The sequence below is a fragment of the Pleurodeles waltl genome, chromosome 5, assembly GCF_031143425.1.
Source record: "Pleurodeles waltl isolate 20211129_DDA chromosome 5, aPleWal1.hap1.20221129, whole genome shotgun sequence".
Lineage (NCBI taxonomy): Eukaryota > Metazoa > Chordata > Amphibia > Caudata > Salamandridae > Pleurodeles > Pleurodeles waltl.
In genome coordinates, this window is record NC_090444.1 from 1587122353 (window position 1) to 1587149721 (window position 27369).

The 27369-nt window shown below is 42.4% G+C and overlaps 1 protein-coding gene across 2 annotated transcripts in view; it reads right to left on the reverse strand.

The window, feature by feature from the left end:
* Positions 1 to 27369, reverse strand: part of MBOAT2 (membrane bound O-acyltransferase domain containing 2) — an 841228-nt gene that overhangs the window by 490126 nt on the left and 323733 nt on the right. Inside the window, exon 2 of one of the 2 annotated variants that reach the window (XM_069235893.1) lies at positions 15460 to 15605. In XM_069235893.1, coding sequence (XP_069091994.1) covers positions 15460 to 15605 — 146 coding nt within the window. Of the gene's footprint in view, positions 1 to 9572; positions 9610 to 15459; positions 15606 to 27369 lie in introns of those variants that run through there. The other variant, XM_069235894.1, reaches the window with a different exon arrangement.

The following is a 27369-nucleotide window of genomic DNA, read 5'->3' on the forward strand; positions in this document are numbered from 1 at the left end:
TAGGAGGAAATGGATAGAACTACACAGAAATATGAAGAAAGTATCAGACAAGGTACCGTTAGGATGAGGTCACATTTACTTTCAAATTGTTTCTAATTTTTGTACTATTGATGTTTTCTACTTTTCACCATTTATATTTGTTATACTTTTAAGACACTCTGATTACTATAGACAGTCCACATCTTTGTGACAATTCTTCTATGTACATTCCATTTATAAAATAAAAAGACACCACGCCACTCTTGAATGTTTAGTATGCTCTGTTGCCACATGTACCTCTTATAATGTGGCAATTGTGCAATTTAACATCCGATAACAATTGAGGCACATTTTACGAATTTGGGTAAAAGAGAGCAAGAACTTCAATGGACCAGTCAGCACGATTTTGAAGAGGAAACATATGGGTATACAGGTATTGCAATAGGCTGGTTAGACTCAAGTCCTCAGACATTTGTCAAGTTAAGCAATCATTTCTTGCCTCTAGGGTGATCTGCTTGTCGTGAGTTGGAATTTCTTCAGGGCAAACTTCACCTTTGGTCCTTCTGAAGTGGATATATTGAGTACTATTAAAACAAGTAATAATTCACAGTCCTTAGAAACAGCAATAACTGGTATAGCGAGCTATACAGAAAACGAGTTTTTTTTAAAATAAATAAAAATAACAACAATAATAATAGCAATACCAATGATAATAAACAGGGCGCTGCTTGGAGGCCAACAATGGCGGACGAGTGAGCAGAGAGCTCCACTCTGGTCTTTCCTGGAGGAGTGGCACTACGGCCTGCGTGACAGCGGAGGCGGTACAGCGGGAGGAGGGACTGTGCGGCCGCGCCACAGACCATGGCTTAGAGGAGTCCTGCAGCCGGAGAGGAGCAGCTACGAGGCGGAGGAGAGACGAACAGACAACACGGCAATGATGCAGTGGGTAGAGTAGAGGCCTAGGCAGCAATGGACACAGAGCGGGGCCCTCCCGGCAGCGTTGTGCTATTAACGAGCGGCCGATCGCAGCTAGGGAGGTCGGTTAGGCCAGCCCTTGCCAGAAACGGGGACTAGCACAGAAGATAGCAAGAGTCTATGCTCTCTGAGAGGCGGCCAGAGAGAACAGTGCACACAATCTAACACCCTCCATGAATCACGGATACTGTTAACTACCCTGCGAAGGGTGGCTGAAACCAGGCGGGCACCCATAAAGGTCTGCAGAGGAGGGGAGAGGTCCATTGGGGGAGCACAAACAAGCAAATAGTGGATAGTGCCCCCTTCTTTTCTTCGGCCCCCTTCAGGCCTGCCGATAAGAGTAAGCACAGAACAGAAGGGGCGTGCTGGACTCGGGGAAAGTACCCAGAAACAGTGGACACCATGGGCAAGGCGAACTTGGCTGCTCAGGGGCTGGGGGAGACTCCCCTAGAACAACGGCCGGCAGAAAATTCCCAAGGCAACGAGGAGGTCTCAATACACATGCACCTAGATAAGGTGCTAGCCGCCACTGCAGACACTAAGCAGACATTACAGCAAGATATTAGCATGGTGTCGGTAGGACTGGGCATGCTGCGGGCAGAACACCACAAACCGCCAGAGAGAGTCACTATGATGGAGACCTCCATCGAAGGGATAAAACCGGAGAATGTTGAATTGGCACAAACCGCTGGGGCCTAGTCGAGAGGGTTGCCGCCCTGGAACAAAGAGCAGAGGACGCGGAAGGCAGCAACTGCCGCAACAACATACTCTTGGTGGGACTACCGGAGGAGGCTGAGGGCGCAGACATGGTGTCATTCTTGGAGAAATAGATACACACGGAGGTGGCCCCGCAATGCCTCACCCCCTTCTTTGCCCTAGAGAGAGCTCACAGGGTGCCAGCGAGGCTATTAGCACCGGTTCGCCCACCTCGCCCAGTGGTGGCATGATTGCTACATTTCAAAGACCAAGACACCATACTCTAAAAAGCACGAAACAATGGACCATATACATTGGGTAAAGGGAAAGTATTAGTGTTCCCGGACTATACGGCCAGAGTGCAGGCACAAAAGGCATCCTACTGAATGGTGAAGAGGGCCCTCAGGAAGGCAAGACTGCAATATCCGCTGATGTTTCCGCTGAAATTGAGGATCATCCAGGATGGCACCACACACTTTTGCGCCTCGCCTGAAGAAGCCTGGATTTGGTGCTCCTGCCTTATATCCATCTAACCATGTGCCCAAAGCCCAAAAGCAAACTTCAAATGCTTGACAAAAGGAAGAAACCTAAAGGCAAGCGCGGGGGTCCCTACGGGCCAGGCCCTCCCCCTCACAGACAGAATGGGAGAGAGTGGTGGCGTTGCGGGCAGTGGTGGAGCTGGTGACAATACACTGAGGAGACGATAGATCGGATGAAGTATCGGATCAGGGCTCGAGCGTGTCAGACTCTGGCTCTTCATGTTCCCTGGGGGAGAGGCTGCTGGCGGTCACCCCACAGACGGCCGAAAGCATCATCTCAGAATGGAGACGTCCCGCAAGGCCAGACGACTGCTGCTGCTCCCCTCACAAATAAAACATTAAGGGTAACTCGGACTGAGAGATGTCAAATGCGGCCCAACATAACATCACACAAGGCTGGAACGGAACACTGAACTTGGCCCCTATTCACTTCCCCCCCTCAAAGGAAGACTTCCATACTAGGGAGCTGAAAGTGGTGATCTTCTATTTATGTTTTTGTTCTTCAGGTTTGGACAGCCAGCCTTTGCTGGACTGCCCTGGAGTAGGGGAGTTCAATGTGGGAACTGTTGTTGCAGGTCCGGGGGATACATATGAGGGTTTCCCGGAGCAAAGTGGGGAACACACTGGAGACTACCATATACCTATGCGTTTATGGCATAGACAGATGGACAAGGGACCAAACTGTCATTCATAACCTGGAATGTTAGAGGAATGGAATCAGCTGCTAAGAGGAACAGCGTACACAGGTACTTAAAATGCATGACGGCACAAATAGTTATGCTACAAGAGACCCACTTAAGGCAGGGCGAGGTCGAACGGCTACACTGCCGATGGCGGGTTCACAGATATGCCACCACATACTCTGCCTATTCAAGGGGGGTGCTCATATGGGTAGCGGCAGGTGTCCTATTTGAACATATACACACACAGATTGATAAGGAGGGGCGCTATGTTTTGATCAAGGGAAGATTACTGGGTAAAGTTATAATCTTATGATCCATCTATGCCCCCAACAGGACCAAATACAGTTCTTAAATGAGATATCGATTCCTTTGGCTAACATGGGGGATGGCAAACTACTCTTAGGTGCGGACTTTAACTGTGTAGTAAATGTGGAACTAGAAAGATTTATCTCCTTATTGTCGGGGGCCCTGGCGCGGAGATTATCCGAGGGGCTACGACAAAGGGTGACCCACTGGGACCTGCTGGAGATCTGGAGGGCCCACCATGCTCAATTAAGGGAATATTCTTACTACTCACCGGTCTACAAACTTTACACAAGATTGGATATGTTTTTGTGTTCCTCTCCACGAGGGGCATTCGGCACTGTCTGCGGAGTACCTAGGGCGCACTCTATTAGAACATAGCCTGCTACTATTACAACTCTGCCCAGTGCCAAGAGAGGCTAGCAGTCCTCCTTCTGCAGCTTAACCCCCTGTTCCTAGAAGACACCCCCTTCAGGGAGTCATTACAAAAGGTCATCACAGAGTTTTTTTTTTAGCACAGTCAAGGTACGGCCACTACTAGGCTGGCAGAATGGGAGGCCCTGAAAGTGGTGCTCCGTGGGCACTGTATCGGCTGACAGGTGGGGGCCAGGAAAGTGCTGGAAGACGAGCTTAAGGGGCTGGAGGATAGACTTCAGGAGCTAAATAACCAGCTGGGGCTAGATGGCGGGGCAGATTACCTACATAGAGACATTAGAATAGAATACTTCAAAGCACTAGACTTTCTCCGTTCTTTAGATTGCAATGATTACGTGGCAAAGACCCACGATGAAGAGGGCAGAGCGGGGAGGCTGCTGGCCTGCTTGGTTGTATCCCCAACTAGGGAGAAGCCAATCACACAGTTGTTAAGAGATGACAGACTTCTGGTCTACACGCCGAGCCACCCTAGGGACCTTATAGAGAAGGACATGACTGACTACTTGAAACTCATCCAACTAAACTCAACAGACCCTACCACACAGGGTGCATTAGGTGGACCCGTAACGGTGCAGGAGATTCGGGCAGCCATTAAGCGGATGGCACACGGCGAGACCCCTGGCCCAGATGGGCTCCAGCTGAGTTCTATGCTGCCTTCTCCACAAAACTTGCACCCAAATTAGAGACACTGTATGCCGAATCACGCAAAGTGGGGCAATTACCGATGTCTACTAACGACGCACTGGTGATAACATTGCCCAAGTCAGAGGCCCAGGGAGCACCAGACACAGCATTCCACCCTCTCTCCAAGCTCAATTTAAATTTCAAAATACTAAGTAAACTACTAGCCATGAGACTGGCCCCATATATGCAGTCCCTGAACCATCCAGATCAGAATGGGTTCATCCCATCAAGAAGTACCTCCCTCAATCTGCATAGGCAGGACCATGTTATATACCTTTCAGAAGTGGAGCTCAAAAGCAATGCTAATGTCCATAGACCTGGAAAAAGCATTTGACTCTCTTAGATTGGATTTTCTAATAGCGGTTATGCGACAAATGGGGCTGGGTGAAATGTGGGTGAGACTACTTTATACGGCCCCCACAGCCAGGATGCGGAAGAGCTAAGTGGTTTCTGCCCAATATGCTATTCACAGGGGCACTAGGCAGGGGTGCCCGCTGTCACCTCTCCTGCTTGCACTAGTGAGTGAGCCATTGGTGGCGATATTTCGCCAGCGAGGGGCAGAACTGGGACTCTTGCTGAATGGCCAGGAACATTCCACATCCCTAAACACTGATGACTTGCTTGTCTATTTGAAAGAGAGCTCCCATGGGGTGGTGGAGGCGATGTCTATTCTAGAGGAATTTGATAGATATTCTGGCTTGCATGTCAACACCACCAAAACGTATTTATTCCCCTTGAGGATTGACACTCCCCGGCCACCTGTGATACCACATGGGTTGGAATGGGACCCAGCCTCCTTTAACTATCTGGGAGTCCAAGTCTTCCACTCTGGACAGACCTGCGGGATGCTAATCTGGGGGCCGTCCTTAGATCACTCAGATCACGTGTGTCATTCTAGAGAGGTCCCTGAAGTTGCCGATAATGGCTTGGATCTCCTTAACCAAAATGATAATGCTACCTAGACTACTATATTATTTTGTTAACTTACCGGTTAGGATCGCGGCCACATAGTTTAAACAGTTAGACTCCCTGCTCTGTGAACTGGTCTTTGATGGTGAATGGAATAGAGCTGCGCTTGAGGTCCTTCACAACGCCCTAGATGAGGGAGGGTTGGGAGTGCCAGATTTTGGGTTGTATTATGTAGCGGCGCAGTTGCAATAGGTGGCGGAATGGTTGGGAGGCGCTAATCTCTGAGAAATGGGAGACAGTGGCCTCTACTGGCCAAATTACTCAACAAATCAGTGACTGCCACATCTCCACGGCATTGTTAGAAGTGGTCTTGTGGACAAGGTGGAGGTGCCACAGTAGATCAAAAAGGGACTCTTGTGTATGTGCTGGTGATACCATTGGTGGGACTGCCACACAGAGACGCACTGACAGTGTTCATACATAGGCAGCTGGTGTCCTGGAGGGAGGAGGGACTGCTTTCAGGAGGGAACTCTTTTGCCCTTTGCAGATCTGGGGGAGGGGTATATGAATTCCCCCAGGCCAGTTTTTAAGTAATCATGCTATTCTGTGCTCCTTTAGAGACATGTGGCAGTGCACAGACTGTGAACCGGAGACTCACCTAGTGCTACAGAACTTACCGACGCTGGGGGTGGGGGGGACGGGACTAGGCACATAGTAAAGTGGCTGTATCAAGCACTCCTTCGCACAATCAAGAAGCCCCTAATTAAGGCCAGGAAGAGATGGGAGACATTACTGGGGCGAGAGATATTGGACACGGCCTGGAAGAATATGTTGGCTTATACAAGTAAGGCATCCAGGAATCCCAGATTCACGTATACTCAATTCAATTATCTACACATGAATTACTTAACACCGTATAGACTGCAAGTCATATATGGGGGGATGGGGATGGGGAGGGGGGGCAAAAAAAAAATGCCCAAGATGCCCATCCCTCACAGCTGACTTTGGCCATATTGACATGGGCCTGTCCTGTAATATAGGAATTCTGGGAAACGGTTGTTGCCAGACTGAATTAGGTGCTGGGGCGTGGTCTTGCATGCACCCTGGAAACCTGCTTGCTGGGGCAGTACCCCAAGGCAATAGATTTGTAGACATGACCATGATAATAGCTAAATGAAGCATAGTCAGTGGAAGTCCAGGATGGGCCCGCAGCTATTAAGCTGGACACAGGAAGCAACTAAATGGGCTTGTGCTGAAGTACAGACACTAGTCCAAGAGGACAAATGGGGGATAAGGAGACAGCCATTGGCGGGGCTTTGATCAGACATCCTGAGGACATGGGAACATCAGGGAGCAGATACAGGGACAGAAACAAGTTTGGCTGCCTATCTAATATAAGCCCCTAGGAGGCCTAACTAGCAGATGGCCATAATTGAAGCCAACGGGGGCCAAAATATATGATCCCGACCTGGCAGCTTTTAGTGCACCCATAAAGGAAGATGAGACAATCTGTAGACAAAGTGGAAGGCACATATGGGCCGGTCACCCAACACATAAGCGCCTCTAGGCCGACATAGACAGGGAAGAATCAAGGGTACCCTCAGACAAACGGTTATAAAACATACATGAGTATGAAAATAATAGACCCCCCGGAAAGACCTCAGTTTGGTTTGAAATGTTATCAGTTTGTAATACAATGTGATTTATATGGGTTGCTGTTGAACCTTGTTGCTGAAAATAGCTCAAACAAACGGCACAGAGAAAACATGTGCGACACTCTCTCATGAAAAGAAACGAGGGATCGATATGAGCGATGTAAGATCAAACCACAAGACAAATGAAAATGAAAATGTTTGCAAGTAATGCATTTAAATGACAAACTGTAAAACCGAAAAGTTTATGATACATGCTAAAGGAAAACAATAAAAAATATGGATCCAAGCAATGATAATAAATATTGGCAGCCTGGAACAATGTTTCTCTACCTTTTGAGTTTGTTGGACCCCAATTTATCATTACTAGAACTTGGGGACCCCCACTGAATCATTATTGGAATCCAGGAACCCTCCACTGAGACTTTACTGAAAGCTGTGGACCCTAGTGTAAACAATGTCGATGATTTGAACCGCATACAATACACACAAAAATACAGAAACAAGCATTGATCAAACAAATACACAAATAATGCCACATTTTACTTAATTTGCAAACAAATATAAATGTATTAAAAAAAAAATTATAGGAAGGTTGGAGCTTTTCTAAATTCTACTGAAGCCACACATCACCCATACTATGTTCTGTTTGATGCACCTGCACTGTTCCCACAAATTAATCTGAGAAAACAAATGTCCTTTTTAGCCTCCAATTTCAAATTCCTTGATGGTTACAGTATGTTTTAAAATTTTCAATTGCACATTTAGCCACATTGTTTATGTACATTTTATTATTATGTTAATATTATTTAATTTTCCAAACAGTTGCATATGTACCCCCATGGGTCCCCAGACCACAGGTTGGGAACCACTGGCCTGGAATAATCATTGACAATGTCTTGAAATTAGAAGATTTTTTTTCATCCATGATGATACAACACATCTGCAAGTTCTTCTTTCCAAAAGCCCTCCTTTCATGCCAATAAGTGTTCCTTCTCGCCCACCTTCTCCCCCACCAATTTCTGCTTTCTACCACTAGGACCTAAACAGTCACTGTTGGAGACCATGTGATTTTTCGGTGGAACTATCTCTGTTGGAGTTTGTGAGCAGACATAAATCTAATCTGTTTTAGATGTCAGATGGAACCCAGGCTCTTTAGCAATTAATATTCATAAAAATATAATTAAGTATATTCCAACCTTTTTTCCAGTCACTATTAGATTTTAAGATAAGAGTCTTCATATAGCGGTAAGAAGCTTCTGTATAAAAGCGTTTTAAAAATAAATTATTATATTGCATAAAACGTACAAAGGGGATAAGCCAGATTTTGCTTTTACAAACTTGAGGTTTTTTTTAAGGAAACCACATAGATGGCATACTGGTGAGGACACAGCTATCGGAAAAAAAAAAAAAATTAATCACATTCTAGCATGGTAAAGGCAGATGTAGAAGCTATTGCCCTTGAAGGTGTGAGATACACAAAGGATATGTTCTATCAAATTTTCGACCAGAGAAATTACACTGTATAAAATGCACAACGGGGATAAACCAGATTTTGCATTTACAAACTTGAGTTTTCCTAAGGAAGCCACATAGATGGCATACTGGTGAGGACACAGCTATTGGAAAAACATAAACCTAATCACATTCTAGCTTGGTGAAGGCAGATGTAGATGCTACTGCCCTTGAACGTGTGAGATATGGCAAAGAATATTTTTTATTTAATTTTTGACCAGAGAAATTACATATGAATGAACTGCTAGACCATCGGCCTAGTTCTAAGCTTATATGAGTACGCAGTAGTTAAACGTCACATTAGGTGAAGCCACTGATACTGCCTCAGTGTAACACTCAGGCTACAGAGGGTCATGTCTGTGTTATTTATGGGAACTATTTAAAAAAAACAAGCTTCAAAATGTATAAATCTAATCCCTTAGATTTTTTACTTTTATGGGACACCCAAAGAATCTCAGGTTTGACCTAATATGCAAAATTACCCACGTGGATGATCCACTTGCAGGACAATTCTGCATGAGTAAATGATGCATATGACTAAATGATGTGGAAGTGTGCCTTTACAAGATTGATGTTTTCTCTGCAGCAAAAGTATATTTTGCTATGGAGAAACATCTTCTCCACCTACCCCCATTCATGGTGTTTCTTTAGTTTACCCAACCAGGAAAGACATTTACTCCTGTCTGCATAAGAGGTATTTTCACATTCAGTCAGTGCTATTAAAAAAAAGACAAAGATTATGTTTCCAGTGTGGAAAACCAACTAGTCATTTTTGGTTTGTGGGTTTTACTCGAATTTGCTTTGCCTCATAAAATCCATATTCCTGCCTCTGATGCTCCATTTGTTGCGTAGCCGTTTTAGTTATAGCTCCATGCACGTTATTTTAGCAAACCAGGCCAATTGTGCACTTGAACCTAGATATATTTTATTCACGCTTCGTTTATTATTTTAACAATAGCCACATTTGCAGTCTTGTTTTATTTCTCACTATCTAGCTGTTCTTTGCCTAGGTCAGCACTGCGTTTTTAAACAAGACATTTCTTTCACTCTGTGCTTTTCTCAAGGCTGCAGTAAGATAGGTTGCCGGTAAACGTAGTAATACTTTGTCTCTGGTATTCATAGAAACATACACATCCTTACATAAGGACATTTTCTCATGACATCAGCTTTTTTATTGTAAAAAACACTTCTCTGTCCCATACACGTTAGAGGGAGATTCCAGTCAGATGACCACGACTGTATGCTGATTGCTGAGCGCTTCGCTACAGCTGCTCATGAAGACTTCAGGCCTCCTGCTGAGGTATGAGGGATGATGTCTTCCCAGGGGAACCTGAAAGGCAGAACTAGAGCTTAACATGCTGTGCTCTAATATGGCCTAGGTAGGAATTAGTTTAATGATTCTAGTGACAATATGGTAGCGTTATTTCTATGCTTCACTCTCCTTGTCACAGTTTTAAACCTATCATGCATTATCGTCCTGGTTATTGCAGTACATGTTTGTCCTTGTATATTTGAGACTAATGTAATTGAGAGAAACGGAAGCGATCTGAGTGACCACGATTTACCTGAGGAGTCATTTGTGTCATGCGCTCAGCTGCCCAATCATCCCTGCTCTTGGATAGAGATGAGGCTCTGCTAGTTAGCTGAAGCAAAACCTGGATTAGGCCGACAGATGTCACCTGTAGTGGGTTAGACTCAGTCCCCCAACACCGCAGGCAATTCTGCCGCTCAAATCCAGTAGTCTCATTAGAATAAAGAGAGCCTACGTGACACATTTAGGTATGGTAAAAAACTAAACTGCTGAATCTTCCTTATTCATAAATGCGAAAATTACACTAGTCCTGGTTATCTTAATTACTACACCAAAACGTTTTCCACACAGACCACATTAATAGCAACAACCACAACAAATGCAAGTAACCATTTACTCGTCCAAAAGCACATCAAGCTTCATCAGAGGTATGGGGTATTATACAATGCTATAATACAATACAACCAGGATGTGCATTTTACTCTTGCTTTTTTTTATTCCCTCTGTACAGAAAACTTTGTGAATGAGGCCTTCAGAAGGAAGAACAGCCTATGAGACAAAACCAGAAAAATCAATTTTTCTAGTTTGGAGAGTCACATAAATCACCACGGAGAATGTAGTGGGGTTTTCAAAACTATGAGTGTGACGCACAGTTTTCAAAACTGTGAGGGTTAATATTTGGGCCATATCGCTTGAGTCACTGTAAACATGGAGAACTAATTCATGTCACATTGGCAGGAGTTTCCCTCAAATATATGGAAATTTTCATTTCTATGGAGGTCACTGGATTTGATTAGAAGAAATTATGAAGTACAACAGAGGTAGGGCACCCAATATACCCCAGGATGATGGAAGCACTATCGTTAGTACCTGAGACAATCATCTCACTGGCTTGCTGCCTGGAACATTTGGAATGACTTCTCAATTTAGGTTTCAATGATAAAACTAGTTTCAGCCCCAGATTCAGTATTTATTGCCTCTATAAGAGCTCCATCCCATACATATCTTCTGGGTCTAGAAATCCAATTCCAGACCATTAGAAATGAGGAGAAAACGAGGAGAAGAAAACCAGCAACCACAACCTATCACCCTCTGAGTGTTCTGATCCACGTTCCAAGCATCATAGGCAGTCTGCCCCTCCAGTGCATCTTCCCTCCTTGGTGCTTCCCACTAAAATGGCGTGGTCTCTTCCCCAGATCCTACCATGGTGTCAGTTCCACCAGAGGAAACAACTCAAGCCTATTCTGCCTTTGTGTGCCTGGCAGCTGCAGCACCGACTTTCACTCCAGTACTTCTGCTCCCTTTACTACGTCAACTCCTGTGATTACACAGGATTCTGCTAAACACCTGAAGGTTAGAGATAGATGGGTACATCAAAATCAAAAGATTTGTGAAAGAAACCCAGCAAAAATGTAAAAATAAAAGGTGAACTCTATTGAAGAAACGATGAGAGAAAGACAGAGAGTAAGAATTTTTAAAAAATAAGCTTATACAAGAGAAATATTGTAAAGTTGGTTTAACCAAACGCCTACATGAAGATCAAACTTCACAGTAATCAGCAGGGAGCTTGTTATCTAAAGCTAATCGAGGACATAACCCATTCCGCTCACACTGCAAAGGAGAATGGGTGTAGATATATTGAGTGTCACCGTGTTCGAGGGGGGAGAAAGAGATAGTCAGTTGTTTTTTTTTAGCATCCACATCACTTCGGTCACAATCTATTAAAAATGGTGCATAGTAATTTACATGTAAAACATTAGTAAGCAAGGAAATGTAGGAGAGTATATTTTCAGTGACAGGTTGAGCAATACGGGTGCATAGAAATTCATGGGGAATAACATTTGAGAAGCAGGGTAATGCAGAGGAGTATATTTCTCAGAGACAAGTTTAGCAATGTTTTCCAGAAAGTTCCATATGTTGCATTAAAAGTACTGCCAGCCCGAGTTCACTGGTTTCCTATTTAGGAGATTCTACTGGACACAGGAATGTATTTGATCTGATGAATTCCGCCTGCTACATTGCTCAGCTAGTTAATACTTGATTCTTCCCTGTTCTGGTCTCAGATTTATTTTCCTACAATTGTTAAAGTATGCTGAGTGTGGAGAATGCACTCACAAAAAGGGCAACAAAATTATTGGACAAAAAGCAGATGACCGGCGATTTCAGATGCATTCCACTAGCCTATTTCCAGTGCAGGCGCAGTTTTTGTTAGCGTAAAAAGCTGAATTTTTAAACAACGCAACATCTGCGTTAGCCAAAAAAGTAGGTACATTTTCTGAAGTGAAAAGGAAGTTGGTCTGCTGTAAAAAAAAATCTGCAACTCAGGCAAAGTAGTCTAAAAAGTTGATGATCCCCCGGGGGCATGCAGTCAACGCTAAGGATCTTTACAGTGAATTTTTTATCATACATTTACAGTAAAGTGATCTTAATGAGAGCTATTTATCTTTAAGCATATATATAAAAGTAGAGTGGCAAAACTACATTGCTGCATTTATACCACTCTCAACATCATTCTGCAACACATCTTGAAAACCATGTATATGGTACCAAAAGATTTGTGCCATAATTTGTCTTATCATACTAATTTAATAAAGGTCAAACCTAACTCAAAGTAGCAGAGCAGTGATTTGCAGAGAGCATATACAGGTCTATCTTAACAGCATAGCTACCTCGATGACGTACTGTTATTAGTGTTTTATTGACTTCATGCAGAGAAGAATTGTTCTCCCACCTCATCCTATTGGCTATTTGGTATCAGTCCACCTTTCCAAGAAGTACTTCAACTGGAATGCATGAGGAACTATGTTAAATAAGAAAGGTACACTAAGCCTTCATGTTTTTGTCACATTAAATTCTGTATCTTCTATATGCATTTTCTACAAAAGCAATCGATTTTCGCTACTTTTTCCCCAACACTGGCACGACCATTAAGGCGTGCTTTAATGTCATAAACAAAATTTTGGCATGTAATAAGCAATAGTAAATGCTCATGTTTGCATGTGTTGGCACATTAAAGCTCGACCTTCCGATTTTGCAAATGCTTCTTTTATTGAAGAGCACCTCAAACGTGAACAGTGTTGTGCGTGAAGTTTGAATATAAAGAAACTAGAATGAGGTGGGACAAGGAGATTGGAAACATTCAACACGAACTGTTCTAGTTGTTCTTTTCCATTCTAAATTTATTTTTCCACTTCACAAACTTTTATTACTGGCATAAGGAGATGAAGCGATCACTGATATTCACTATTCATGGTTAAATGTCAAAGTCAGAATCAGGACCAGTTCTCCTGCTTTCACTATCATTAACTTAGCCAGTGGACCACATCTCAGCCTCAAAGTGTTTTCAACAGTTGCATTGCATTCACAACAGCGCTTCCTGTTAAACACGGTTACATAACGCGCATAGGACTTTTGTACCAGAAGACGCTTTTCAATTCTCTTACACTGGGTATTAAAAGTTTGTTGGCTTCCAAAGAAAAATATGCTCATATTATCTTACAAGAAATGGAATGAAGTTATTCTTCTTTACCGAATTATTGGTGGAAAATCGCGTTATAATGTAACAAGCAATTACATATTAGGGCATATTAGTGCATTTGAACTCAAACAAATTAAAATACAGTTTCTAACCATTTTTGGTCATATCGTGTTTCCAATATTGATCAGGTTTGACCAATACAGGTATCTGTAAAAAAATTAGAGACACTTAACTTGTCCCTATTTTTTCCCAAAATTATTTATTTGTTTTACAAATAGATGCATAGAATGTTACATTAGGGAAAATTGTACTACAGAAACAGGGAGGCGGAAAACCTCCTATTCTATATTTGAGAGAAAGCTATTATAGAAACAGTTACCCGAAGTTCAAAGACAATTCATGGCCACTTAAAGGACTATTCTGGCGTTACGATTATGTATGTTAGGACCATCCTTTTGCTGCATATGGATGAAACACCAACTGATGTAGCAGGGAAGTTACATCTAACAACAATTTATATGTTATTATATGAAATTATATGTAGCCTGAATTCATAAATAGGCCATAAATACACTGTTTTTAATTACCTGCGATCTGACATATTTATCTTGCTCAAGGAACTTACTCCTGAGCAATTATTTATTCCTCACTGCGAAAACGCATTAACTTTCCAACTTTTGTATGTATGTCTCTAAATGCATTCTCAGAATTAGAATAAAAACAATTCATATCCAAGACAATTTGAACTTGATAACTCTATAAAAGATAAAAATACTGCTTTTCAACACTAAATTATCACCCAACAGAATTGCGTTATCATCTATGTTTTCAGAAAGATTATTGACCCAGCTGCAACACCTTTGGTGGTGCAACACATTTAATGGAGCTAGGGCTGTCTTATTGGGGATCTCTTCATTTTCATATTGTGCTTATAGCAGTTTACCATAAATTATGAGCAGCAGTGGTCACTCGAGTCTGGTTTACCACACTGCTTCCACACTCAGAGCTGATCATTATTTCGTGCAGTGAGGCTTTAGCAGCAAATAAGACCTTTCAAGAACTGTGGCAGTGCAGGTAAAGTCCACTGAAGTGGAAACAGATGAATTGGGATACTAGCAGACCAAAAGTGTGAGCAGGAATGCTACCACTGTACTAAGCCGTGGGGCAGTGGCACATAGGTTTTCTTCTTGGAGATGGGCAAATGGTGTGAGCTAAAGTGGAATAAGTTATACAAGTGGTGGGTGAAGTACCGCAGAAGGGGTAAGGATGTAGAAGTATAACTGCGTGGATGAGGGCCTAGGGACAGAATTTTCTCTTGAGCTTTAACCACAGATGATGGGAAGGACGCATACTGAATATGAAAAGGGAAAGATGTTTTATCTTCCATACCGTGCCTCTTATGAGGATGCTATAGTGTCTGAGAGAAAGGACAGTTCGGGCCAATGATCAAGAATAAAAAATATAGTAAGAGTGGTCAAGCATTTTTTTTTTTACCGAACCCAAATAAAGCATATAAATCAACATGCATCCTTCCACTTTCAGCCCTATGTCAAAGTGGCGTAACAGCCCCATATTAAGCCACAGGAACAATTAAATTAATAGTTGTTAGTCCCTCTCCTTTGCAACCTTGAAGCTTGTAGCAAATATCTTCACACGTATTCCATGCTGAATCAAATCAGATTCATGTAATTTCAATTCATAATCACTCCATCCACTTCACATATAAAACTAACTTACTCAACACTAATGTCACATTTATTTCGCTTTATTTATCAGGTTGCTCTGAGACATTTGTGATCAATATCCAACCATATTCATTTTTTCTCCATTCTGCTTAGGAAATCTACTCAGCAGACAATCAAGAAGGTATAGGGACCTTGTGCTTTTCACAGTTCTTGTAACATTTGATGTTCAGAGATTTGGTGGAAAACATATTTTCCAGAGCATTAGCAGTTATTGATACCATACTTCATTTTAAACAAAAGAGGTTCACCTTTAAAAAACAATTTGATTCAATAAGTAACATAGCAAATTTCAAACGTGGTAACCTTATTTTGACATGAAAAATCAATTTACTTACCATCCGAAGCAAAAAAGTGCAAGGTAAAGTCCCAGTAGGGTGGCGACCACATGTCTTATTAAAGGGCTGGTTTTGCTTGCGTGAAGGTAAGTTCGAAACCAAAAGGCTGCGAGCAAGGCAAAGATTTGACACACTACGAAGTTGACCTGCAAATTTAAAAAAAAAAAAAAGTGAGAATCTAAGCTTAGCAACCCAGTTCCTCACAGAATTATGGTGATGTAAAAAACATGATCTGATGAGGTTTATGTAATTACAACAATGTTGACCTGAGGCACAGTATGAGAAGAGGCAGGTGAAATAAGACAACAGGGTTTTTTATGAGAATCAAGCAGTTTACCCCAGTGTTCAGGATAAAAGAGGCAGAGCATTAAAGCTTGGAGAACTAGTTATCAGTGACTTTAACGTTCACCGTGAGTCACTTTTTGCTTGAGTTGGCTCTCCATTTCGCCAATATTTAACAAACTAGCTTTTGTTGATTGATATGAGCCTCTTTCTAGAAGTCTCACAAATGTTTTACAAAAGTTTCACAAACTATTACATCTGTGCTGACGAACCTGTGTTACGCATTATTTACATTATTAGCGTACATCTGGCCATTACTGCTGGCACTTTCATCATATATGTTCCTACGGTATCACATGGATCCGAGTTTTAAGCACTAGCCATTAAAGAGGTCCATCCATTAGCCACTGTATTGAAGTGATAACTCTAATAAATTATAATATTAATTAATAAAAGCAAGTGATATATAATGTGAATTTGAATGGAACAGCTTCACAGAGCCTCAGCAGTTAGAGTTCACATTTCGTTACTATCTAAAGAAAAAAACATAAACCTGAATTTCATTATGTATGCATTCAATCAGGCAGACAAGTTTATTACATTTTCAACGGACAACGGAGAAACAACCGCCCTCATCCTCCTTGACCTCTCGGCTGCATTCGACACCGTCTGCCACCGCACCCTAATAACCCGCCCCGCTCCACCGGTATCCAAGGACAGGCCCTGGACTGGATCATCTCGTTCCTCTCGGACTGATCCCAAAGAGTCTACCTCCCGCCCTTCAGCTCAGAACCCACCGAGATCATCTGCGGCATCCCACAAGGCTCCTCGCTCAGCCCTACTCTCTTCAATATATACATGAGCCCCCTCGCCGACATCGCTCGCAAACACAACATCAACATCATCTCCTACGCCGACGACACCCAGCTGATACTCCCACTCACCAAAGACCCAGCCACCGCCAAAGCCAACCTGCAGGATGGAATGAAAGACGTCGCACAATGGATGAAACTCAGCCGCCTGAAGCTGAACTCTGACAAGACGGAAGTCCTCATCCTCGGAAACTCCCCGTCCGCCTGGGACGACTCTTGGTGGCCCACGGCCCTGGGCACCGCACCAACCCCTTCAGACCACGCACGCAACCTCAGATTCATCCTAGACTCCCTTCTCACCATGACCAAGCAAGTCAACGCCGTCTCGTCCTCCTGTTTCCACACCCCTCGCATGCTCCGAAAGATCTTCCGCTGGATCCCTGCCGACACCAGAAAAACTCGTCACTAGTCGCCTGGACTACGGAAACACCCTATACGCAGGAACCACCGCAAAACTTCAGAAATGTCTTCAGCGCATACAAAACGCCTCTGCACGCCTCATCCTCGACGTACCACATCACAGCCACATCTCCGCCCACCTGAAACACCTGCACTGGCTACCCGTCAACAAAAGGATCACCTTCAGGCTCCTCACCCACGCACACAAAGCCCTCCACAACAATGGCCCCGAATACCTCAACAGTCGCCTCGCCTTCTACACGCCCACCCGTCAACTTCGCTCAACCAGCCTCGCTCTCGTCCCTCACATCCGCAGAACCACGGCTGGAGGCAAATCCTTCTCCTACCTGGCAGCCAAGACATGGAATTCCCTCCCTGTCCACCTCAGGACTACCCAGGACCACCTCGCCTTCAGGAAGCGCCTCAAGACCTGGCTCTTCGCGCATCAGTGAGCCCCCCACCCTCCACCCCCTAGCACCTTGAGACCCTCACGGGTGAGTAGCGCGCTCTATAAATGCCTTGATTGATTGATTACATTTTCAAAACAGGGCCATACTCCTTTTAATGAAAAGTTTTTCGTTTGCTTAAGTTACGATTTTGGCATAACTTAGTTCAATACACCAGACAAGTCATTGTAGCCCTCAAGATGCTTTTCTATACGTAACTGACACAGAGGTATTGCTTTTGGGCTACTAACAATCCCAGGAATGGACCAGGAGCACAGTGAAAACAGCAATAACCTTGTTTCATTACTCACAGTATCATACATACTGTAATAAAAATAACAAACACTTATGTTAAATAGTATTTATTACTACAGAAAGAATCTGTTTTTAGCACATCTAAAACAACTATAGAGAATATTATAAAAGCATCCATGAGACAGGTTACGAGTAACAAGAATAAAATTAACATTTCCAGCATTGCTAAAACATCATTAAAAATATTATCTAGCACCTAGCACTTTAATGCCTATTTCTATGTGTTTTACCTGAGAGCATGAAGGGCAAATACACTTTCAATCTAGAATTTCTTAGGGAGAAGGGACACACTGTATACCTTGTTGATAATCTGTATCTGTGGAGGTGTGAAGACAGTGTTCCTCGAGGAGGGCAAACGCGCACTGTGCTACCAGTCAATTGGTCTTTATCCGGGATTGGGCTCTATCAGCTTCAGATGAGATGTGTCATTTGCGAAGTGTGAAGTGAGCTGGGAGTAGGTGAGATTGTCTCTTGTCAGAATCTAAGGTAATAATCTGGGCAAAAGACATCCCTACCAAGTGGGCAAATGACAATCCTTAGATCCTAAACTGTATCAGAGATTAGAATGTTTGTTTCAGATTGTGGACATCAATTTATATGCTTCTGACGTTGGCTTTATGGACATACAGGGGAGAAAACATCAACTCAGACTACAATCCTTTGATTAAATATCTATACTGATTTTTATTTATCCTTGACTTAAGGGGGAATCAACAATTGACCCAGACAAATGTCGCCAGAGTTTGTATCTATGTCACTGATCAAAGAGCTGGACGATATCATATTTCTTAGAAAGATAAGGTCTGGCGACAATGGGGTTAACATAAACACATGACAATGATTGTGCATAAAACAGGGAACATGGCAATGTCCAGTGTCCGGGGAGGGTGCCATCCATGAACTAAGATGGAGTCAAGATCAAGCTACGATAGAGACAGACCTTAGGGACTTTACATAATTTCAGTTAATTTCATATGGTTTATCTTCAAGTATTATAATTTTGCAGTACATATGGTTTGTACAGGGTACAGCTGTTGACTCTCTGTAGTGCACTGTGCATCTGCTGGTATCGTCTGTGTAGGGTACAAACAGGGTACATGTTGCAGTGTGAACAAGACCTAGGTTTTGGCTGTACCGAGTGCACATTTGATCATGCTCGGTATATGCCCAAGACTGTAACACTGGATCTGTACATCTATAGAAACCATAAGTGCAGTGTGTTTGGAAATTAGCATCAGCTGCTCAGAATCCACGGATCAGCGCTTAGATTACAGGGATCTTGCAAACAAACTTGTCCAAATAGGATGATGTGCACAACTCTGTGTTAAGTCCCAGCAACAGGCGAGTTTGTGCCTACCATAACTATATGCCTGCCAGTTTTCTACAAGAAGTTCAGATCTTTGTAATTTGGTTGCTGGCATCTTATAAAATAGCCAGACAGAAAATATTTAGCTAGCTTCAATCAGTACTTAATTTGTAAAACAATCAGTATTAGAGCCAAGGTTTTGCTGAAAAGCCTTCAGCTGGCACTATCAAAGGAAAAGGTGCTGAATACCAAGGCTGGGTAGTCCTGATTCCAACTTTTGCCTCTTTAGTCCACTCTCCCTGCCCCTTTGTTTCACTGTTGCAAGTACTTCTTCATAACTGCCTATTTCCGGTTTCTTGTTTCCCATCTTTCTCTTACTCTCTCTTTTCCCCCTCGAGTCTTTTCTCTCTGACTCTGGGTCAAGGTCTGATGGAAAATAAGGGCCAGTCTCCGAAAATGAGTGCTCATAGGCCCCACCTGCAAACACTGGTTCAAATTAAGCACTGGCTTCAATCAATCACATGACCACCTTAGAAGTAAAACAGTTAACACCCAATCAAAAATCTTGACAACAGGTAATATAACCACAAAGATTTTACTTGTGAAATAAAATTGGAGAAATGCACTCTTATCAGCTCACAAACACTTTTTATTCATACCCATGAATGTGTTTCACAGATGACCATGAAAACTGTCAATTAGTTCTAGTACCTTTTTTCTTTCCTTCAATAATCCCATCCCATCACAAGATACAGCGCTGTATTTTGTGATGGGATTATTAAAAGAAAAAAATAGAAACAAAGAAGTTAATTGAACTGATTGGCAGTTTTCATGGACATCTGTGAAGCACAATAATGAGTTTGAACAGGAAGTGATTGTAAATGGTAAGAGTGCATTCCTCTATATCACAGGTGTACTGTTCTGCACTCTTGGAGAGAGGGTCTGTGCAGCTGGGCACCTCTGGCATGGCACCAACTCATGTGATGACACAACTCTGCGTGTGGCGGATTTATGTGCACGATAGCTACTTTTGGAAGTTATTTAAATGTTTTACATCTTCTCTCAGGACATTCTCAAAAAACGCCGAGCGTATTTTCACCATTTCAAGAATAGTTCTTCCTTTTGTCAATTTTTGCCCGCATGTCAAATCTGGTGCGTAAACATACTCTATACGAAACTCGATTTAAAAATTATTCTTTGGTTCCCGGACGATCAACTTTTGTCTCCTTCACCAACATTTGTATAATCTCTGCTCGGCGGGTGACTATTGTCTGGGGGAGGGAGGAATGTCACGCAGAGTGCTCAAAGGACTGAAAGTTAGACGTTGCCAGACATGTCTTTTTACAGTTGAACCATAACCACAAAAACACTGTTTTTGAGAAGTAATATACATTTAATAATATACCTACAAATAAGGCACTCATATTGTTTTACGGATATGGTCTTACAAAAGTAATTAACACCTACAGACTACAGCCACCAGCTGGAGCAACCAAGACCGAATGATACTGAAATGCTTTTAGTGGAGGGAAGCCTCACACTCATCCACGATGAATGTCCAAACGCAGAAATAAATTAATACTGTCAGGTCAGCCCACAGAGTAAAGGAGTGCACCAGAAATCATAACTGTTGAACTTTACCAAAGCAAACTAAAAAACAATGCACACATGGTAACATTCAAAAAATGAAACACACACTGAAAATGTGTGCCTTCTTTTATGGGTTGTGACACCTGCATGTGCAATTGTGATTAGTGTTCCACGTTACTATAACACAAATACGTTTTTTATGCCTCATGTAATCATTTGTTTTAGATGTGCACACTATGAACTAAATTACCTCTAGCTGCAGTGACAAAGACTGTTGCCTGGCAGTAGTGAAAAAAGCAACGTTTTTATAGCCTGTTGAAATAGAGGTTTTTCTCTTTTTATGTTTGTGTTTTTCTGTGAGAGATGGAGTTCCACGGATTAAGCTCTATGACAAATTTAGGAATACATATAAGTAAGCAGGGCAATTTGGTGAAATATGGTTCGTGTTAGGGAATGCAAACCAAGATGAGGCTCATAAAGAAGACATTCTCAGAAGCAATTAATAAACCATTTCTTTAGTTCATCTTCAAGCCTATTTCAGAAGAGATTACCATGGTTTTGGCCAATGATGACTTGTTTTTCTTTTCTAAAAGTTAAGCACTTTCACATTTATCTCAGACATGCCTGCATATCTCATAAAACTGACTGGTTTCCTACCATTCCTTATGACTTTCACACATTGCTGTCTCTCCTCCCTGGCTTGTGCGTTCCCTATGAACAGCTATTTGAAGACCAAAGATTTCAAACAGGTTTTTCACTGTGAATGCTGAGAAGGAAGGTAGACTAGGAACATGGATTAGCACAACACCAGGCCTTATTTTCATTTCCTTATTATTTTAAAATTTATTGAAGCACCTAATTCAAAGTGGCACATTTTAAATTCTAAATGTAAGGATAATATCAGTATGAAATTAAAATTGCTCCAAGTTTTAATATTGTCTCTAGGCAGATTAAATTCAAGCCCCGTTTTGTCCTGTTCCATTGCATTACCATTGCATTATTGAAACTAGATGGACTTCAGGCATTCGTCTACAATGGAGTGTATATGCATCAGTAGAATCAAGAATCCTGTACCAGTAACACTCAAACTATATCCTCCTGTGTTAGAGATAGTCAGAAAAATATTGTCTATCAAGAGCGAAGGCAACACCACACCACTACCAAAAACTGAACCGGAGTGGTAAAGATGATTTGCAGTGTTGGCCTGATGTAGATAGAGTTCAGCTGACAGGATAATCCATCATAAATGTGCGGGATATCCCACCCACCTTATTACAAGTGCATTATGATATAATGCGCTTGTAATAAAACAGATCAGATATCCATCTGATTTCGCTGTTCGCCAAATACTACATCAGGCCCAAAGGCTGCATGCTGATGGATCACTGGGAACGATTAATCCAGTATTTAATTCATACTTGTGCACTGCTCTTGTAGATTAACCTATACTCCCAGCCAAATACGCTTGGTGTTTAATGTCTTATTAATGCAAATACAATAAAAATCAATTAAATGAAAACTAAGTTACTTGTCAAGTTTGCAGACTGTGGCACAACACTGACCCGTAAGGGGTGGAGCAAAACTAGATTTCAGGTTAATGAAATTATATTAATTACTTCCATTTACATCTTATGTAAATGTGTCTTATGTGGATGGCCTGAACATCTGGTTTACCTTTGACTCCATTAAGTACTGGTGGGGGACCTCAGTTCTAGAGTGATATACCAGATATACACTGTGGTCTTACTGCAAATAAGTGTGTGTGTGTGGGTGGCCATGCTTTAGAGCAATGAGAGCAGTCAACTGGCCACAGGGCAGTAGGAGTGCGTTTCCTTAATCTTTATCAAGAACAAAGTACAAACTGCTAACTCAAAAGGAGCTTGCCCTCCAAAAATATCAGAGGGAGCAATGGATTACTGTGGTTATTTGGCAATGAGGAGTTACAGGCAATGATTGAAAGGATCACTCCACTGAGTCCATAAAACTACTCTGTAGCCACTTAGTCTATGCCAGAAACCAATGAGGGCGGGTGAGAGGTGGCTGCTTCACTCTTCTTGCTGAGGGGAACGGCTGATGTGTTTTTGACCCACTGGAGCCTTCATAAATTGAAATCATGGAAGCCAAAGTTAAAACCAGTTCCTAATTTGTGCCGTTTTTTGGCACCTCCTCTTTTTTTTTTTTTTTTTTAAACAAACTAAACATGTAAGCAACAAGTAATATATCACCATCACTCCTGAATGAGTGAAAGAAAGGGCAAGAAATCATGTGACATTTTCAGACAAAAGAACCATTAGTAAAAAAAATTAAGTTAAATGTTCACTCTGTCTTTTTCATTTTTTTTAAATGAGATTGAAAGCATTATTCCTTGTATTAATATATAGTCAATCTGCCCCTGAACTTTTGGGTAACCTCTTTTGGGAACTGGGAGTGAAAGTCTACCATAAAGCATTAGACATAACTGATGGGACCTTGGGACTTGTGATTCGAAGCCTGAAGTCACACACGGATTTTTGGACGACTCTCTTGTTGTCAGTTGCAGACCAGATAGCCATATAAAAGATGGTCGTATTGCCCAGGTTTTTGTACCTCTTCGGGACACTCCCCCTCTTGGTACCCAGATCATTCTTTAAAGAACTCAGTACTATCTCTTAAGGGCCTTCATCTGGAGCCAGGGTGGCCGTTGGGTGTCACTTGCCACATTACAACGCCCAACCTTCCGGGAGGACTAAAATTCCCAGATTTTGAATCATACTATTTGGAAGCCCAACTCCAATGGTTCACTCAGTGGATAGCAGGTCGACAATCACCAGACAGGGAAATGGGCCCCTTTGTCCCATCCTTAGAGGACCTTGTAAAATCGCTACTGAGAGTAAATCGCACACCAGTAAATTACCTGAAGGAGCCCACAGTTATTCGGAAGTGTTGGGCCCACTACCTGTAGAAAACACATATCAAGGTACCTTAATATCCAGACTTTCCACTTAAAATCAGGCCTCGAAAAATCTACTCACCCACTCCCTATGGCGAGTATTATTTTATCAGGTTGACATATTTTTAGGAGCTAAACGCCCCTTCTGGAAGTTGACAAAGAACAGGTGTTCTGTTCAATCAGAAAGTGAAGGAGCAACAAAGACATCTTTAAATCTTGTTCTTGTCATATCTGCTCTGTCTTCAGAGACAGAGGTCAAAAGTCACTGTCATATAATTAATGTTCCTTCCAACTGCAGAGTTCCAGGATTTTGTCAGGTTTTTTCCTAACACACATTTAAATAGCTATGTTAAATATTTTAATTGGATAAAAAACAAATCAGAAAACTTTACTTGGTGATGTAAAAATGATAAATGATTTTGGAAACCCAATTTTCACAGACTATTGTTATTACACTATATAGTTTTATCAGTAAAGCTTCCAGTTAGTGGGAAGGTTTTTGGACATTTCTTGGAGATTTTAAGTTTGTTAATGACAGTGTGCAACCACATCATGCTTTAGTAATATATTTATTAAAAGTGAGTGTTTAAACAAACATAGAAACACTCCTGCCCTGGTAGAAATAATATTAGTAAACTAAGAGGCAAGTCATTGATCATGTGCCCCCTATACATGGAGCAAACATTTAGTCTATTTAATCAAAGACGTTTGAGTTCACATGCTTGAAGGTACACTCATATGCGAGAGTGAAGAAAAAGGCGACTCTGTAAACTAAAATATTTGCCTAGGTTCACACAATTTGAGACTCATTTACGGTTCAAGTACATTACAGTTCTGGTCGAGAAGATTACTCAAGTTACTCAACCTGCAGGTCTAGTAACATTTTTATGATAAATCGAGGCCTAAAAATGCTGACACTGCTGCCATAAGGGGGAAATTGGGGTGGGCTATAGGAACTGATGACAGCAGGGTTTCACAAGATTGGAGATCTGTTCTGTGAATCGACCCTGCTTCCTTTCGAAGACTTTCAGGAGGACTTCGACCTACCTCAGGGTCATTTTCTGCTTCATAGGTCGGTGATGGTGGTCCTCCGCCGACACTGGAGATCGGGCAGGTCTGAACCCAAGGTTCACCTCTGTTGCAGATATGTGGCGCAGTCAACTGGCACTTATAAGGCTGTCACATGTTTATATAGCTCACTACAAACAGACAGACTGCACCCACTTGAGGCTCTCAGATCCCACTGGGAAGAAGACTTGGGAACCTCCATCTCGGAAAAGGCTTGGGAGACTGTCTTAGAATGCATCCCCTAAGGTGTCCAGGAATGCATGATTTAAACTGATCAGCTTTTGTAAGCTGCACAGGGCTTACCTTACCCCAGGTAGAGTTAAAACATTTTTCGGGGTGGCTGATGCTTTCTGCCTTAGATGAAGGGAGGTGAGTGCTAACCTTCCACACGACATGGGCCTGCTATCACTTAAATACATATTGAGAGGGGGCCACACAAACACTAGCAGAATTGTTAGACAGGGAGGTCCCCACTACTCTGGGCTATTGTCTACTTCACTGGTTCCCCATACCTCCAAAGCCAAAGTGATCAGCAAACTTCAAGACTTAGTGCTGATTTTAGCCAAACGCAAGCTCACCCACCACTGGAAGGACCCAAACGGCCCAAGCCTTTTGACGTGGCTGGAGAAGTGGGAGGACTGTGAGGGGACTCTGTTGTTGCTGGAAGCACAATGAGGCATTGGAAAGCTGGAGACTGCCCAGGCATGGGAGGCACTGGTTGTCAGCTTGAAAAACCCAGACCCACCCTCACAGGAGGCATCAGCCATGGCTTCCCCCCTTAGGACACCCTCTCCTCAACATAATATCTGAGGATACCCCAATAGCTACATCCTTCCCCAACCTGATAAGATGACCCGACTTTCCACGCACATCCACTTATGGTGGTTTCTGCAGGATCTTACCACAGCAGGGTCTTCATTAAACCACTGATGCTATTTATGGGTTGTTCTGGTCTTCCGACTCAGGGAGGAGGGGTGTGGGGAGGGGAACGAGTCAACTAGTACGAGTTATGTCAATCTGGAACGAGTTATGTACTTTTTTTCCATGTTTGAGACATTTGTTGTATCCAGTTTCCACTGAAAGTCATTGGAAACAATGCTGAATTGGTAACACAATTTTCACTGCTCTTGCCATGAAATACAGTTATTCAATGCTCTTACCGCAGAGCAGTGAAAAACAGGGTTCAAGTCTGTGTTGAGCATGCCAATCTTCCTCCATCATATCTCGAAAAACATTACAAGGCTGATGGAATGGAAGATGTTGGTCTGTTAGTACTACCGCTGCCCACTGGTCTTAACAGACCCACAGAAGGCAGATAACACTCAGTGTTCCCAATCTCCATGATTAGTTTGGAGAGATCTGCAGCAGGCGGCAGACTTTTCTCTGTATAAAATGGGTCTCACAGACCTGCTGCAAATATGGCATCCGTTAGCCATGCTTTCATACAGGAAAGTGGTGACAAGTATGTTTGGGCTTTTGCGGGTAATGGCTACGACTGATGTAGGGAAGGCTGGCAGCATTCCAGGTAAACATTTTAATTTTCCTAATTTAAGGTCAAAGGAGGAGGGCAGACAAGTGGAATGATTGGAGAAAGGGTCAGAGGAACCCTGGTATATTTAGAATTTTGATGGAAAGTAGCAGGTTTTCCCCATATTGCCTACAAAACCATTTTCACCCTTAAGTGTAAAAACTTGACAATTGATGGATTTGTTTTTTTCATGATAAATCTTAGCATTCACACTTGTATAGTTGGACTTCCGGAGACTGTCCAGTACAAAAGAAATCTTCCTTGGACCCTGCTTCTTTCTTATTTGTAGAGGGCCTTGGAGACACTGGCAAGAGTTATTACGTATGAGTGAAGACTGGAGCAGAGGTCCACACTGTGGCACTGATAGTAACAATCCCTACACAAGGTCCCTCACCCCTCACAGGAAATGTCAGCTGTTTGAAGTTAAATATCTCTTTGGCCATCAGCAGCCCACCGTATATGCATGGGGTTATATTACACTTTGTGACCCCTCAAAGGGGTACTTTGCTGAGGGTACTTAGGAGAGCGAGTTATGAATTGGTGAGCGCTGGCACAAACGGGCTCCTCACTTGGAAAAGAGAAGCATGTTTGCCTCTGAAGTGGTGAACTAGCCCCTGTATACCGCTCACTTAAACACGGACATGAAAACTACTCCCTGAAAAATAAAAACTTTCAAGAAAATGTAGTTGTGATGAAAAACAAATCCATAGTCCACAAAGTATTTCAAGGAACTACCACACTACACTCAGTAAATCAAGAATAGATACGTACGTTCTTGTCGGCTCTGATAAATCACATAGGGGTGGTTGGTTCCAGTATTTTTATAGGTGACAAACTATTTACAGAACTTCGTTTTGCCTCATACATATTCCAGCGGAGCTGTGAATTAAAAGGGACTGAAATTGAAAAAAAATGCAAAAGCAAATTTCCTCTTAAAAAATAAAAATATACAACTGATGCACTGAACTTGAGGGCCATGGTTTTAGGCATGTGACTGTAGAAGTAGAAACCCCGTACCTGAAATATTCAGGACACCCCAAAATTAAAACCTCCAAAATTTTACTTTGACAATTCCACAGAGGGACTCAATTTGTGCTAAAAGGCACTCTCCTCAACATCAGACCCAACATTAGTTTGGAAGAGTAGCATATAAGTAACTGGGATCACTCCATAAC